The sequence below is a fragment of the Cervus elaphus genome, chromosome 24 (assembly GCF_910594005.1).
Source record: "Cervus elaphus chromosome 24, mCerEla1.1, whole genome shotgun sequence".
NCBI classification, from domain to species: Eukaryota; Metazoa; Chordata; class Mammalia; order Artiodactyla; family Cervidae; genus Cervus; species Cervus elaphus.
The window spans coordinates 26760346-26776722 of NC_057838.1; the positions used below are offsets into that span (position 1 = coordinate 26760346).

Sequence of the window (16377 nt, forward strand, 5' to 3'; positions counted from 1 at the left end):
ACAAAACAGAAATAGACCCACAGACATAGAAAAAAAAAAAACTTATAGCTACCAAGGGGGAAAGGGGAGGAGGATAATTAAGAATTAACATATATATACTACTATATATAAAATAGATAACAAGGGCCTACTTGTATAGCACAGAAAACCATACTTAGTATTTTGTAATAACTTACAAGGGAAAAGAATCTGAAAAAAGAAGAGATACAGACAGACAGATATACATATAACTGAATCACTTTGCTGGACACTTGAAAGTGACACATTGTAAATCAACTGTACTTCAATTAAAAAAATAAAATTTTAAAAATTAATAAAATAAAATGAGGTCTATGCCTTTAAAATGCCTATAGGATCTTCAACCACGAGTTTTATTGAAACGTACTGGAGAAATCAGGGCATATTTCACACTTGGAATTTTATTGATGATTTACTGAAAAACTACGTATGGACACACAATTGTGCTACAGAAAACTCGTCTCAAGAGTTCTGAACCTAAGGCTCATAGTTGGGCCTCACAGGAATCCTCATCTCCTGAAACGACTGCACTGTTCTCAAAAGGCTGTCATGGCTTCCCTTAATCTAAAATGGTAATAATAGCCAATGGACTGGGACCACATCTCATGCAGCAGAAACCAAAAAAACAGGGAAAAGATGAACAAATTGCCATGTACCTGCCAAGCTTATTTCTTCCTGAAGTTCTAACTTGTGAAACTTTGCTTCCAGTGTTTGAGCGTCCTCTAGTGGTTGTCTCAATCGCTACAGTCAATTGGTCTTAACGGTGGCGTACCTTGCAAAACTTTGTTTCCTGTGTTTGAGTGCCATCTAGTGGTTGTTTCCACTGTTACAGAACTAAAAATTTTGTTGGATTCAATAGACATGAACTTGGGCAAATTTCAGGCGATAGATAGTGAGAGGCAGGGAGGCTTTGCGTGCCACAGTCCACGGGATTTCAAAGAGTCGGACGTGACTCAGTGACTGAGCAACACAATACAAAAATCTTGTAAGCAATAACAGAATTTGTAAAAAGATGGCATTATAAAGGAGCACCTGACACAATTTCAAGTTATTTTGAAAATCCCTCATTATCCAACAGAAAACAGTTCCCAACATAGTATATGTTAATTCAAAAGTTTCCTAAATAGCTAAATACACACTATTACTTTTTAAAATTAACATCCAAGAAATGGATGTTAATCCAGACATCCAAGTAATCTAGTTAATGAAACAAAGCTTCATCTAAAAATTGTTGAAATCACAATGAATAGAGCCCAGAAGCCATGTAACTCCACCACATCACCTTCAATAACTGCCAATGTTGAAAATGAGAGGCTGTGCTGAAGTGTGAAGGTCTGCTGAGGTTACTTTATAGCGGCTGCCACATTCCATGAAAAACGCTTAAGTGAATACCCATGAAAGCTGTATGTTCTAAAATTGAGAACATTCTCTGCCATTCCTCACATTTCAGTAATAAAAGAAGTTACCTCAATAACAGGTGCATTTTCCTGGAGCTCACTTGTGTGCGAGGCCAGTAAACCAATCACCCGAGCGACCTTGGCCCTTCTGCAAACAGACAGAAAATGGCTTCTGAAGTGGAGAGTTAGGACCAAGTAAATCAACCCCATTTAGTTACATTACACAGCTGTAAGCGTCACCATGAGAGAAAAGTGGAATGGGTAGGGTGAGCGTACATTCCCCCACATGTATGGCCCAGAGCAATGCCCCCTTGTGTACACAGGGAGACATGAACACAATGCCCTCTGCAGCCCAACTGCGTGCATGCATGCTCAGTCGCTCAGCCGTGTCTGACTCTTGGTGACCCTATGGACTGTTGCCTGCCAGGCTCCTCTGTCCACAGGATTCTCCAGGCGAGAACACTGGAGTGGGTTGCCATTTCCTCCTCCGGGGACCTTCCCGATGCACAGATCAAACCTGTGTATCTGGCGTCCCCTGCACTGGCAGGTGGATTCTTCACCAAAGAGCTACCTGGAAAGTCCATTTGTAATGGTGACAAAAACTGAAGTTGTGCTTTAATGGTGAAATGCAAAGTAAAAATTTTTCAAAGATCTTTGCCAGAGAGAGGAAAGAAATAGTAATTACCCCTTTCATTATGTGAATGGTTAAATAAACTGTGGTACATCCAGACAATGGAATACCTGGCACTAAAAAGAATGAGCTATCAAGCCATGGAAAGACATGGAGGAACCTTAAATGTGTGTTACTAAGGAAAAAAAGCCAATCGGAAACAACTACATACTTTATGATCCCCACTACATGACCCTCTGGAAAATGCAAAACCATGGAGGCAATAAAAAGGTCAGTGGTTAAATAAAAGTCAGAGGTGTGAACAGGCATAACACAGATTTGCTTATTATCCAATAAATACTGTATGATACCATAACGATGGCAACACATCATTAAACAGTGCCCAAACCCACAGAATGTACAACACTAAGAATGAACTGTACTGTAAAGTACAGAGTTCGGATGATTTTGACATGTCAGTTTAGGATCTTCATTGATAACAAATGTACCGTTCAGGTGGGAGAAACTGATAACTGGAGAGGCAGCACGTATGGGGGAGCAGAGGTATAAGGGAAATCTCTTTACCGTGCCCTCAATTTGCAGTAAGCCTAATACTGCTCTAAAAAAGTAAATTCGATAAAAACCAAGAAAGGGTGAATTTTATCTCAATAAAAAAGTAAGGAAGCACAAGAAAATCCAGAGTCAAGAGATACAAAATCCCACATCCATCCTACAGGAGTTTCAGGAGCAGAAAAAGGATGAAAAAGAGATGAAGAAATCACAAGGATAGAGAAAAGCAAAAGAAAGGCTTTTAAAGCCTTTAAGAGACCGACTGGCAAAGAAAATTTGTAAAAAGATATATCCTAGTAAAATTTTGCAGGCCTGCAATATAAAGAAAAACTCTTTTTTCACTGAAAAACAGAATCCAACTGGTCACATATAAGAGGAAGAAGAAAGGCGGGCTGGGCCCTGAGTCTACCAAAACTGCAGTTAGGACATGAGAGAATGGGAACACACACCAGGGCAGGATGGGTGTGGTCTGAAGGTGCTGGGCGGCCTCAGTCAGCCTGCGGGGCCTGGGCCCCAAAACCACAGCCAGAAAGCTTCAACGAAGGAGTAACTCCACAAGCACAGCCTCTGGGAGACATCCTTCTTAAAAAAATTTTTTTAATTCTGAAAGAAACCTACCAAATGAAATCCAATCCGTTAATAAGTGAAGTAACTCACAAATGGAGAAACTGTATTTAAAAAAAAAAAAACTGACAATAAGCATTTACTTTATTGAAGTATCAAGCTATACCAAAAACTAGAAAACTCATTCCTAGAATATGAATATCAAGGGAACCTAAAACCATCTTGAAAAACAAGAACAAAGTTGAAGTCACATTTTCTGATCTCAAAACTTACTATAAAACTATGGTGATTGAGACACTGCGATACTCACAGAAAGACTATACTGACCCGTGAAACAACAGAGAGCTCATAAACAAACCCTCACCATATGTGGTCAACGCGATTATCAACAAGGCTGCCAACACCATTTAATGGGGAGAGGACAGTCCTTTCAAAAAACGGTGCTGGGGAAACTGGGAAATATACACATGCAGAAGAACGAACCTGGGCTTTCCTGCTGGCCCACTGGTAAAGAATCCGCCTGCCAATGCAGATGACATGAGTTCGATCCCTGGTTTCCGGAAGATCCCGCACGCCTCAGGGAAACTAAGCCCATGTACAACTACTGAGCCTGAGCTCTAGAACCCACCAGCTGCAACTACGGAAGCCCTCACACCCTACAGCCCATGCTCTGCAACAAGAGAAGCCACCGCAATGAGAAGCTAGGCAGTTGCCCCTGCTTGCTGCAACTAGAGAAAAGCCCAGGTGGCAACAACCAAACAAAATGAACGAACCTGGACTCTTGCCTAATACTGTACTAAAAAAAAAACAAAAACAAACAAAACTCAAAATGGATCAAAAACCAATACGTAAGAGCCAAAACTATAAAACTCGTAATTCAGTTCAGTCGCTCAGTCATGTCCACCAACTCTTTGTGACCCCCTGGACTGGAGCACGCCAGGCTTCCCTGTCCTTTACCATCTCCCGGAGTTTGCTCAAACTCAAGTCCATTTAGTCGGTAATGCCATCCAACCATCTCATCCTCTGTTGTCCCCTTCTCCTCCTGCCTTCGATTTTTATGGTCATGATTTTCAAGCCCTGCATCATAATTTTCTTAGTAAATGAAGACATTCTGACTGGAGTGGAATACAGGTTCTGGTACACTTGCAAATGAGTTTGTGTCTGTGTATGGACCTTTTATATAAAAATCTTTTACATAAGGAAGTGTAGAAACACTCACATTACTGACGGACACTGTACAGGCAGAACAGAAGCCTGTCCTGGAGAAGACCAGAGTCCGGGGCTTGTCTCTGAAACAAGGGGTGACTTTGGGCAATGGTGACCCCCGAGGTCAGAGGAATTTGAAATGGCGTTTCCCACCAAACATGGGAGGCTGGTAGTCCTGTTCAGACTTAGAAACATTCCAGTAAAGAGTGCAGCATAGAAAAAAACATAAATGTATAAGCTTTATGCATTGTATTTGGCAATGATTTCTTGACTATGACACTAAAATCAGACAACAAAAGAAAAAAATGAAAAACCTGGTTGCATCAAAATTTTTAAATGTATGCATCAAAGAAGACTATCAACAGAACAAAAAGGCAACTCACAGAGTGGGAGAACGCACTTGTTAAGTCAGGTACCTAATACAGGGTTAATATCCACAATACATACAGAACTCCTAAAAACAAACATAAGACAACCAAAAGTGGGCAAAGGACCTGAAAAGACTTCTCTCCAAAGAAGATAAACAAATGACCAATAAGGACATGAAAAGATGCTTGACATTACTAGTTATTAGTGAGATGCAAATCAAAACCACATTGTATGTAACTTCATACCCATTAGAAGAGCTACTACTGAAAAGAAAAGAAAAATGGAAAAAACTAAGGGTTGAAGAGGATGTGGACAAACTAGAACCCTCATGCACTGGTGGTGGGAATGTAAATAGTGCAGACATCATGTAAAATGGTATGACGGTATTCTCAAGACACTGAACAAAACATCAAATAATCCAGCAATTCCACTCCCAGGTATATTACCCAAAAGAACTGAAAGCAGGGACTCAGACAAGTATTTGCACACCAGTGCTCACAGCCACACTCTCTGCAATTGTCAAAGTTAGAAGCAACCCCAGTGTCCATCAACAGATGAAAAGATAAACTATGGCATACACATATGTGGAATATTATTCAGCCCTTAAAAAGGAAGACATTCTGATCCATGCTGCAAGACAGATGAACTTTCAAAGCCTTAAGGTAAGTGAAGTAATGCAGACACCAAAGCACAAATGTATGATCTCACTTCTATTAAGCACCAAGAAGATGGAAATTCATAGAAACAAAAGATAGAGATTATCAGGGGCTGGGAAGAGGAGAGATCAGGATTTAATGGTTACTGGATAAGAGATTCTGTTTGGAACTGAAAAAGTTCTGGAAATTGACGGTGATCACGGCTGCACAATATACATAAGGCCATTGAGTTATAACTTAAAATGGCTAAATGATAAATTTTGTTATGTACAATTTATAATTAATAAAATTTCTTAAATCACAATATTATGTACTATCTGTGAAGTATACCTCCTTAAAGTTGATTGACAAAGGTTATGCTGGGAAAGACTGAGAGCAGGAGGAGAAGGGGGCAACAGAGGATGAGATGACTGGATGGCATTATCGACTCAACAGACAAGAGTTTGAACAAACTCAGGGAGATAGTGAAAGACAAGGAAGCCTGGCATGCTGCAGTTCATCTGGTCATAAGGAGCAGAACGTGACTTGGCAGCTGAACATCAAACAGTCAGATTTTACAAATGTTCACTGTTAGGAGTTCTAACAAAAGGGCATTTTTATACAAAGTGACTAGGAATGCAGGCTGATATGTTTGTACACAGCTTTTCGGCAATTTATCAGAAGTCACAAAAATTATCTATTGTTCTCTACCTGTTCATTCTAATTCTACAAATCTGCCCTGAGAGGAAAAAGAAAAAATAGATAGGCACAAAGATTTAAGCACAAAAATGTTCATCAGTGTATTATTTACATTATGATACTATCCAAAACTAGGGGCAGGGTAAATAAAATGATCAAATATTCATAGCCTATAAGAAGAGGCATACCACAAAAAAAATCCTGGGCAAAAAAATTCATGACATGAAAAACATGTTATATAAAGGGAAGAGAAACTTAACAAAATTACACCACATTATTTTTCATTTTGTTTTCCTATACGCAGAACACCACCAAGGAGCAAGCATACCTATTTCAACAGTGATTATCCCCTAGCTGAGTTAAAGACCCTTATCATATGCTGTCAAGGTGATAAGAGCTGGATCAGAAAAAGCCTCACTGGAAGTAGTAGTATTTGAATGGACAACGAGAGAAAAATAAGACTCTGAGCAGAGGGCTCATCTAGCTATCATTTTCCTCAAATTAAAACTGTTTTACAAGTAAGTGAAAGTCGCTCAGTTGTGTCTGGCTCTTTGTAACCCCATGGACTCTACAGTCCATGGGATTCTCCAGGCCAGAATACTGGAGTGGGTAGCCTTTCCCTTCTCCAGGAGATCTTTCCAACCCAGGGATCGAACTCAGGTCTCCCACATTGTAGGCGGATGCTTTACCAGCTGAGCCACAAGGGAAGCCCAAGAATACTGGAGTGGGTAGCCTATCCCTTTTCAAGCAGATCTTCCCAACCCAGAGATCCAACTGTGGTCTCTGGCATTACAGGCAGATTCTTGGCCAACTGAGCTATCAAGAAAGCCCATTTCACAAGTAAACGTCAATCTAAAAAACAGAAAAAAACAGTAGTACCTGGAAAGGATTAAGAATGTCTGTTTTTAAAAGTCAGCAGGGGGCACCCCATTCAAAGGTGTAATTTGAGTCTCAGCTGAAGGGTTAGATGATGTTGTTGAGCATACCACAATCTTTGTCAAAGTTCAGTAGGCTCAAAAATGACCTAAAAATCCTATTTTGTAATGCCAGAATTAACCTTGGGAGAGTAATATTAGGAGATGTGTGAGAGTAATTATTCAAGAAAGCATTCTGTGGACACCGTTGCTTCCCCCGTATTTCACCAGCATGGAAGAATTCCTCTCCTACCACTGGCCCATTTTACAAAACGCCTTCACCTTCGTGTTTCCATGTGCTTCTCAACAGTAAACTGAGCTTGACAGCACCAACTACAACTTCCACACCCCCAAAATATACTAAGCACCCACTAAGAACCAGGCACCGTACAAGATACCTCATACATGGACTTCATTCAATATTTAATTGTAAAGAATTTATACATGTATAACTGAATGACTTTGCCGTATACCTGAAACTAACACAACATTGCAAATCAACTACACTTCAATTTTTTTTTTGAATTGTAATTGTTACCTAAAATCTGTGAACTTGGTACACTATCCTCATTTTACAGATGAGGAAACTGACACTCAACTGTTGTAATAATCTGCCCAGGGGCGGACCTGTAATCCACTCCCACATCTGTCTGAATCGAAAGCACTTTCATCATCCCCCAGAGATTCCCTCAGAAGCTGAGAGTCTCCGAAAGAAATAATCAATCATCTGATCGAGTCTCACTGGTGACCAGAGCACAAAGCCTGCTGAACTTTTATCTAATGTGCTTTTCACCAAGCTTGCTGCCTCCATATAAGCAAGTACATATCCTTCCATCAGGAGTTTACAGACCATAATCTCATTAGATTTTGTGAACCACCTTAAGGCAAGATAGAGTGGCAAAGGAAAACACCTTAGTGTAACTAAATTAAAACACAGGGACAAGTGTAAAGCATTTGATTCGGAATGTTCAAGGGCTTCCCTGGTGGCTCAGTGGTAAAGAATCCGCCTGCCGATGCAGGAGACACAGGTTTGATCCCCGATCAGGAAAGATCCCACATACCTCGGAGCAACTGAGCCTGTGCTCTAAAACCTGAGAACCTCAGCTACTGAGCATATGTGCGGCAACTGCTGAAGCCCACACGCCTGCAGCCCATGCTCTGCAACAAGGGAAGCCACTGCAATGAGAAGCCCGCCTGCCACAATGAAGATCCAGCACAGCCAGAAATAAACTAATTAAAATTATTTAAAAAAGAAAATTCTAAACAGTAACCATGAAAAAAGTTTTAGAGTAGTTTATATAATCTTAGAATTGTATTTATAATATTAGGATAAGGATAGCTTAGTTGGTAAAGAATCTGCCTGCAATGCAGGAAACCCTGGTTCAATGCCTGGGTCAGGGAAGATCCACTGAAGAAGGGATAGGCCACCGCCTCCAGTATTCGTGGGCTTCCCTTGTGGCTCAGCTGGTCAAGCATCCGCCTGTAATGCAGGAGACCTGGATTTGATCCCTGGTTGGGAAGATCCCCTGGAGAAGGGAAAGGCTACCCACTCCAGTATTCTGGCCTGGAGAATTCCATAGACTACATAGTCCATGGGGTACCAAAGAGTCAGACACGACTGAACGACTTTCAACTTCACTTTCATTTTTAAACTTACAGTTGGAATGGTACAGAAAGGACTATGATTCAGAGTTATCATTACTTTAGAATATTTTGTAATAAGTATTTAAGAGAATGTGCTTTTAATAAATGTTTTAACTACTTAATAAAATAAGAATAACTTATTAAAATATAAATGTTACTTACATATCCCAGTTTGGAGCTATTCGCAAATGCTGGATTAGCAACTGGAACTAGAATATAAAAATTAAAATGAATTTCAATCACGAAATGAGACAGCAATTGACCACTAAATTAACAAATTAAACCTATATACAAATGAAATGCAAATTCCACACCAGGGAAGTAATTACTTACAAAGATGCAAAAGCACTGAATATACTGGATAAAAACTAAGAAACAAGTACGTCCAGTTTCTCCAACTCAATTCTATTCTCTAAACATGCCACTGCCCCTCACCCCACAAACATAAGTATCAAATAAGGAACTGTAACACTACTCTGCAAGAAAATGAACTTAAATTTTTTCAAGGTAGTTCCCCAATGAAGGCCCAGAAAGGAAAATGCTCCAGAACACTCTAGCTCCTTTCTGAGGATGATTTCAAAAGCTCTGCCAAATTCCGATGGTTTCATTGATGAGCCAAGACAGCCCAAGAAATATTATTATCAGAGGAAGAAGGAAAAAGGCTTAGAGACTCAATTCCCCATTCAGTGTCACATCAGAAACCTTGGAATTCACCAGGAAGACCCACAAAAAGAGCCCCTACTCCACATGGGCAGCTCACTCTAGCAGCTGATGAAAAGATCTCTCTCTTATGATTTCACTGATGAAATAAATCTTACAATTACTACAAGTTAACGTAAAATGCAAGCAGAGTGTTACCAAAGAAGCTCTTCAAAGTCAATGTCGATTCAAATGCTTTTAGATCTAAGCGTTAAACAGAGGACAATACTGGCAAACCTGTCATCTTGATAAATGACTTTTTTCATTTTAATTAAACTGAATTAGTATTTTAGTGCTTGCTTTTCTCTCCATAGAAATAAAAACGTTAAGTGCAGAAGGCAGGCTGCAAGGACGTGAAAGGAGTATTTGCTTCCCAGGATTTAGGAACCCACCAGGGGCGAGTGGAGGAGCCTGGGGGCCACCTCTCTGTGCCCGGCTACCACGCACAGGTAGCAGAGGAGATTCAGCTTGGCTCGCGAGGCCGCTGTACTCTTCTCCATGGAGTCGATCTGCGAGCACACTTGTTGCAGAAAATCATTCCAATCCTGGTCTTCCAGAAATACTAGTTTATCCACTGCAGAAGAAAGAAAATAGTAAAAGTGGGGATTACCTGTAAAAAGATTGCTAAAAATGTTGCAAGAGAAAGTGGAACACAGAATTTCAACAGCTAAAGTGAGGGCAAAGAAAATCCTAACTTTACACTATCAAAACCAAAAAACACTCTAAAGATGTCACTACTTTTAGTTACTCTTCTATAGTCTTCTATTTTTCTACCCATGGAGATGTTTTAAACTATGTCAACGGAAAACTATGCTTAAAAAAACAAGGCAGATGCCTAAATTTAGTAGAATTTTCTTGCAACCAAGAGGATAACAAAATGCAAAGTTAAATAAAACTACTATGAAAAAAACAAGATGGCCTTTGCATAAATAAAGCATCCTAGCCTTAAAATATTGAAAAAGCCAAAATTTCTATAGTTGTTATGAAGTCCCAGTGAAATGTCTAGTAAATGTAACTAAGTTAATACAGAGCTGAAACCACCTGGGAGTGCCACCTCCAAATGCCTACAAACAAAAGGCAAAAACTGGAAAATGAAATGCTAGCTATAATTAACGTAATTTCACCTAATCTCTATATTTAAACAAAATAAGCTTTAACAATAATTTCTTAAAGTAATTCAAACTAAAGTGGAAAAGGGAAGGAATATTTCAAGATAAACACCTCTTAGTTTTCATAAATTGTGCTTCTACTTGGAATACTTAAAACGTGAACATATTTCATTTTACATTTACTTTGATTTCAATTTTTAGATTCTACTCCAGCTATGACGAAGAATCTTTCCAGGTCTAGTTTAAAATATAATTTATCAAACAAAATACGTCAAAATTCAAGGTCTTAAAAATATTCTTACACTCACCCTAAATAAGACTTTCCATTAGGAAAAAAGAAAAGTAACAATCACCCTTCAAGTCTCTCCAGGCCTACATCATCCCCACAAAAATGAGCCATCTGACTCCAATCTCAACTGCCCCACTCCCTCAGGGAGAAATCTCAATTCTTCCTTATGGTTTCCAACTCTCTATACCCACAACAGCACGATTAATGTTGGAAATTCAACTGGCTTTTAAGGTCCAGGGCAAGAGAAGGGCCCACATGCACAACAGGAAAACCCACCCAGCTTCACAGAAACTTTCCTGCTCAGGAGAGTATGTGGCAGCCTGGACCCAGCTGAGTGAGGCAAAGGCTGGCACCAGAGGATTCTAGGGGGTTTATACAACAACGCCTCAAGAAAACAGCCAGCTGGCAGGAAAATAAAAATTTAGCTATTCATAAATAAAATATTCCATTTACAATTACATTTTATATTTGTATTTGTCTGCCATGAATCTATGTGTTTGATAAGCCCTTAAGGATCCTACCTGAATGTGCTGGTAGATGCAATATTTTTGGATCATATTTAATTGGTGGTTGTTTCATTATCTGTGGTTAAAGAAAAACACTTTTGAGATGGGTATCTGTCTCCTGATGTATCTCCTATTAAGTTCCGTTCAGTCACTCAGTCGTGTCCAACCTTTTGCGACCCCATGGACTGCAGCACGCCAGGCTTCCCTGTCCATCACCAACTCCCAGAGCTCACTCAAACTCATGTCCATCGAGTCGGTGACGCCATTACAAATCAATGAGGACAGAGAAGAATAACGTAAAATGCAACACCAAAAAGAACAAGCATTCAACAGAGCCCTTTCAGATTAGTACACAAACACGAGTGATAAGGCATAAGATAAAACCATTTCAGTTGATGTCTGCAATAAAATAAAACTTCATGGAAAAGAGTAAGTCACCCTATCTTGGCTTACTCTTAAGCTAATTTACTTCTAGGTTAGAAATTTAGTTATTCAATAAATATATATTGGCTACCTGTCAAGGCAAAGCACTGTGCTAAGGGCAAAGGGGGAGAGAAACACATAAAAGACATGATCCAACTGCAGAGAGCTGACATTCTGGTTGGAAAGATACGACAAACATCTGTTAAGCAACAGAAAAAAACATGAAATATTAGAATGCAAAAATGGCAGAACACAATTACAGACTTCAGAGAAATGTTTCTAAGAAACTAGAGAATCAATAAGGACTTTAGGTTTGATGCGGTCAGGATTTACAGAAGAGCAGCAAGGTGGGCTGAGGTCTTGAACAGAAGACCATGTAGTTTTCTCAAGCAAAATGAAGACTACATGTAGCAGTTGGATCCATGAGTTTGGGTTAGCTGGGGGACTTAATTGTGACACTTTTAATTTAAAAATTCAACCCTCGTTTCTATGTCTGACTTTTCCAACAACTCCCTAGGGAGCATTTTTAAAACTTTCGCTGGTAGTATTCTCACCAAAAAATGGCTAACGTCATTTCTAATCATGAGAAATGCTTAGGCAAACCCAAACTGCGGGACATTCTATAAAATACCTACCCAGTACTGTACTCTTCAAAGTATCAAGATCGTAAGTCGCTAGGTCGTATCCGACTCTTGGAGGCCCCATGGACTGCAGCCCACCAGGCTCCTCCATCCATGGAATTTTCCAGGAAAAGAGTACTGGAGTGGGTTGCCATTTCCTTCTCCAGCGGATCTTCCTGACCCAGGGATCGAACCCAGATCTCCCACATTGCAGGCAGACGCTTTACCGTCTGAGCCACCAGAGAAGCCCAAGATCATAAGAGATAAGGGAAGAGTAAGAAATTACCACAAGACCATGGAGTACAAGGACCGACTGGAGGCAAAGAACCAACTGCAACGTGGGATCCCGGCACAGAATAGGGACACCGGTGGTACAGGTGATAGAATTCGAGCAAGTTCAGCAGTTACTAGCACTGTACCAATGCTAGTCCCCTAGCTCTACTAACCATGCTATGTTCCTGCACAATATTAATGCCAAGAGAAGCTGCATGCAAGCTCCCCGCCTCTCGCCACCACCTGCCCTGCCATCCTGCCCCCCTACGAGAGATATGTCTCTCTGTGATCAGCCCCCCACCCCAATCTGGGGAGCGCTGCTCACTGACACGTGCCTTCACCACACCCCAGCAGGGAGAATGTCTGCAGTCGTTCACCTAGGTAAGTATTGGCAGGTGGCAAGAAAGAAAGAAAAGCAGACAACCACAAGAATCAGGGGAGAAGATAAGACTGGGGAATGAAAACGTCACCCAGACTCCAGCCCCAGGGTGGTAGGGCGTCTTTGCGGTCTTTCCACACCTTCGGATTGTCAATGATTGGGGTGATGACGAGGTCTGAGTCGGTGTAGATAAGCTCTCTCATCCGGGACTCCAGATCCTGCTGACTCACGTGGCCACTTGCAGTCTGGAACAGTAACAAGAATTAGACCGTTTCTGTGACTGTGTGCTCAGCCGCTTCAGTCGTGTCCGACTCTTTGCAACCCTATGCACTGTGCCCTGCCAGGTTCCTCTGTCCACGGGGTTTCCCAGACAAGAACACTGGAGTGGGCTGCTGTGCCCTCCCCCGCTCCAAGCAATCTTCCCAACCCAAGGACTGAACCCTCCTCCCTTGCTTCTCCTGCACCGGCAAGCAGACTCCTTCCCACCAGTGCCACCTGGAAGCCTCATGTTTCTGTGACTAGTGAAGAGCTTTAAGTGGCGGAGTCAGTAACAGGCTAAGTAGACGCCACTGAAAAAGGTCACTTTTATCAATGGACCACCACTGCTCTTCAAAACACTTCCACAGACAGTCTCATCCGATCTTCACAAAAACCCTGTATCTACTGTATTATTATTCCTGTTTTATGGGTGAAAAAAACAAAGCTCAGAGGAAGTAGCTGACTTGATTGTGTTCACCACAAAGGTTGGTTAGAACTACGAAACAGATATTCTATAGTCTGATGTGCTCAACTATGAAGAGGCAAACTGATCTTACAATTATCAGCATGTTTTTTATCTTTCATCCACCAAAAATTAATCTGTTTATTTCCGCTTTACCAAATAGTCAATATAAAGCTTAAATTAAAAAAAAAAAAAGCTTAAATTACAGTGTAAAAAAATTCCAGGCTGAAGTATTAAATGCCTATATCTTTATAAATCCCAAAGTGGAATTGATACATAATGAAAACAAATAACTAAAGGTTCCCCTTCAGTTATTCAAGATGCTTCTTTGTGCTTTTCTTAAATTCAATTTTTATTCCTAGTGCTGCACCTTAAGTATTTCACATCAGAAAAAAAAATTGGATTTATGCATTAAGAATATCCATTGAAACTCTGACCAACAAACTGATAACCAGAAAATCAAATCAGTAAAGTGAAAAATAAGTAGAAAAAGAAACTATTCAAAACTAAGGTAGAGGACAGAATAATCAGCTAATAAAGTTCCTGGAAACCACAACCACCACTTTGCAACTTAGAAGACAGGATATTAGAGACATGAAGAATTAGGAGGAACTTTTGTAAAAAGTGTAAAAATTTAAGAACACAGACTTTCAAAACTGAAAAACTCAAAAGCCAAGGTGAAATCAACTGAAAAACTTTTAAAATAATCTAAGAATTAGTAAAGTAGACCAATTAGAAAACTATATATGTAAAAATTAATTTCATATATATACAGTGAATGTATGTACAAAAAAAAGGTTATAAAAATACCATGTATCATTGACTGTAGCAAAAAACAAACAAAAAACCGTTAAATGCTCAGGAATAACTTAACCAAAAAGTACAGTGAGGTCTTACTTATTAAAGGAAAAAAACTTTTATAAAATTATGTTCCTTTGTTTAAAAATAAACATACATGTATGGAACCAAAAGTAATTATATCAAAATGTAATCAGTGGTTACTCTAGGTAGTCATTAAATTACAAGCACTTTTTTCTTCTCTTTGTCCTCTTCTACAGTTTCCAAGTTTTCTAAAATTTTTGTAATTGAATAAAAAGCATCAGGTATCATTTAAAGAATTATAAAATCTAAGCTCCCTCATAGTAATTCTATAATTAGTGCTTGAATATTCTCAATAAGATGATTACATACACTCCTCTACAATAAACTTCTTTGGCAAAACAAATTCAACATTTATCACATTTTAGAAGGCATCTTTTTACTTTTATACTGATTCCATATCTCACATCTAACAAAACATGTATTAGCACAGGGAGATTTTTATTATAACCTTTTACCATTTCATTTCAATGCAAAATTAAGTTTCACATGGTTCAAATGCATTTCACATTACATAAAAATTATGGTAAGAATTAAAAGCAATTATATCTGCCAAGCAAAAAGTACAATAAAAGATAACATGGAAAAATATTTAATTCAAAATATTTCTGCATTCAAAACAACCTATGATTGAAAGAAACTAAAGAAGGTCTAAATAGAAAAGAAACTAAAGAAGGTCTTAGACTAAAGAAGGTCTAAGTAGAAAGAGATCCCATGTCCGTGGAAGCAAACTTTATACTGCTAACATGGCAATACTCCTCAAATTGACCTAGATATGCAACCTAATTGTTCTCACAATTCCAGATGGCTTCTTTTCAAAACCTGGTGAACTGATCCTAAAATTCCGATGGAAATTTAAGAGACCCAGAATAGACAAAAAAAAAAAAAAAAAAAAAAAACCTTGAGAAAGAACGAAGTCAAGAATCATACTTCCTAATTTCAAAACTTACTAAAAAGCCACAGTGCCCAAGACACTGTGCTACCAGCATGAGGCAAGAGTCAGTCAGTGGAGTAGAACTGAGAGTCCAGAAACAAGCCTTTAAGTTAATTAATACTCAACAGGGCTTCCCTGATAGGTCAGCTGCTAAAGAATCCTCCTGCAATGCAGGAGACTCCGGTTCAATTCCTGGGTCAGGAAGGTCCCCTGGAGAAGGGCTAGGCTACCCACTCCAGTATTCTTGGGCTTTCCTGGTTCTATTCCTGGGTCAAGAAGTTCCCCTGGAGAAGGGAATGGCTACCCACTCCAGTATTCTTGCCTGGAGAATTCCATGGACAGAGGAGCATGATGGGCTGCAGCCCATGGGGTTGGAAAGAGTTGGATATGACTGAGTGACCAAGCACAATATTCAACAAGAATTCCAAGACGTTTAAATGGGGAAGGAAGAGCCTTCTAAACAAATGGTGCTGAGGCAACTGGATATCCACATGTAAACCAAAGAAGTTGGATGGACCTCCTTGCCTCATGCCATATACAAAAACTAACTCAAAATGGATTGCAAAAAAAAAAAAAGGATTGCAGACCAACATGTAAGAGCTAAACATAGAAATAAACCTTCATGACCTGAGAGTTGGCAACTGTTTCTCAGTTATGACACCAAGAGTACAGGCAACAACAAACACAAAAAAGATAATTTGGTCTACATCAAAATTAAAAACATCTGTGGTTCAAAGGACACCATCAAGAAAGTGAAAGAACAATTCACAGAATTGGAGAAAAAGTTTATAATCATATATCTAAAATATATAAAGAATTCCTACAACTCAATAATGGACAAAAAGATGACATAGACATTATTCCAAAGAAGATATAAATTCCCAATAAGCACTCAAACAGATACTCAGTATTATTAGCC

The 16377-nt window shown here is 39.5% G+C and overlaps 1 protein-coding gene across 3 annotated transcripts in view; it reads right to left on the minus strand.

The window, feature by feature from the left end:
- The window catches only part of ULK4 (unc-51 like kinase 4), a 496555-nt gene that overhangs the window by 451264 nt on the left and 28914 nt on the right, over positions 1-16377 (minus strand). For all 3 annotated transcript variants that reach the window (XM_043886762.1, XM_043886763.1, XM_043886761.1), the window contains exons 13-17: positions 13065-13169; positions 11245-11305; positions 9718-9899; positions 8789-8835; positions 1485-1563 (exon numbers count right to left, since the gene is read on the minus strand). In XM_043886762.1, coding sequence (XP_043742697.1) covers positions 1485-1563; positions 8789-8835; positions 9718-9899; positions 11245-11305; positions 13065-13169 — 474 coding nt within the window. The remainder of the gene's footprint in view (positions 1-1484; positions 1564-8788; positions 8836-9717; positions 9900-11244; positions 11306-13064; positions 13170-16377) is intronic.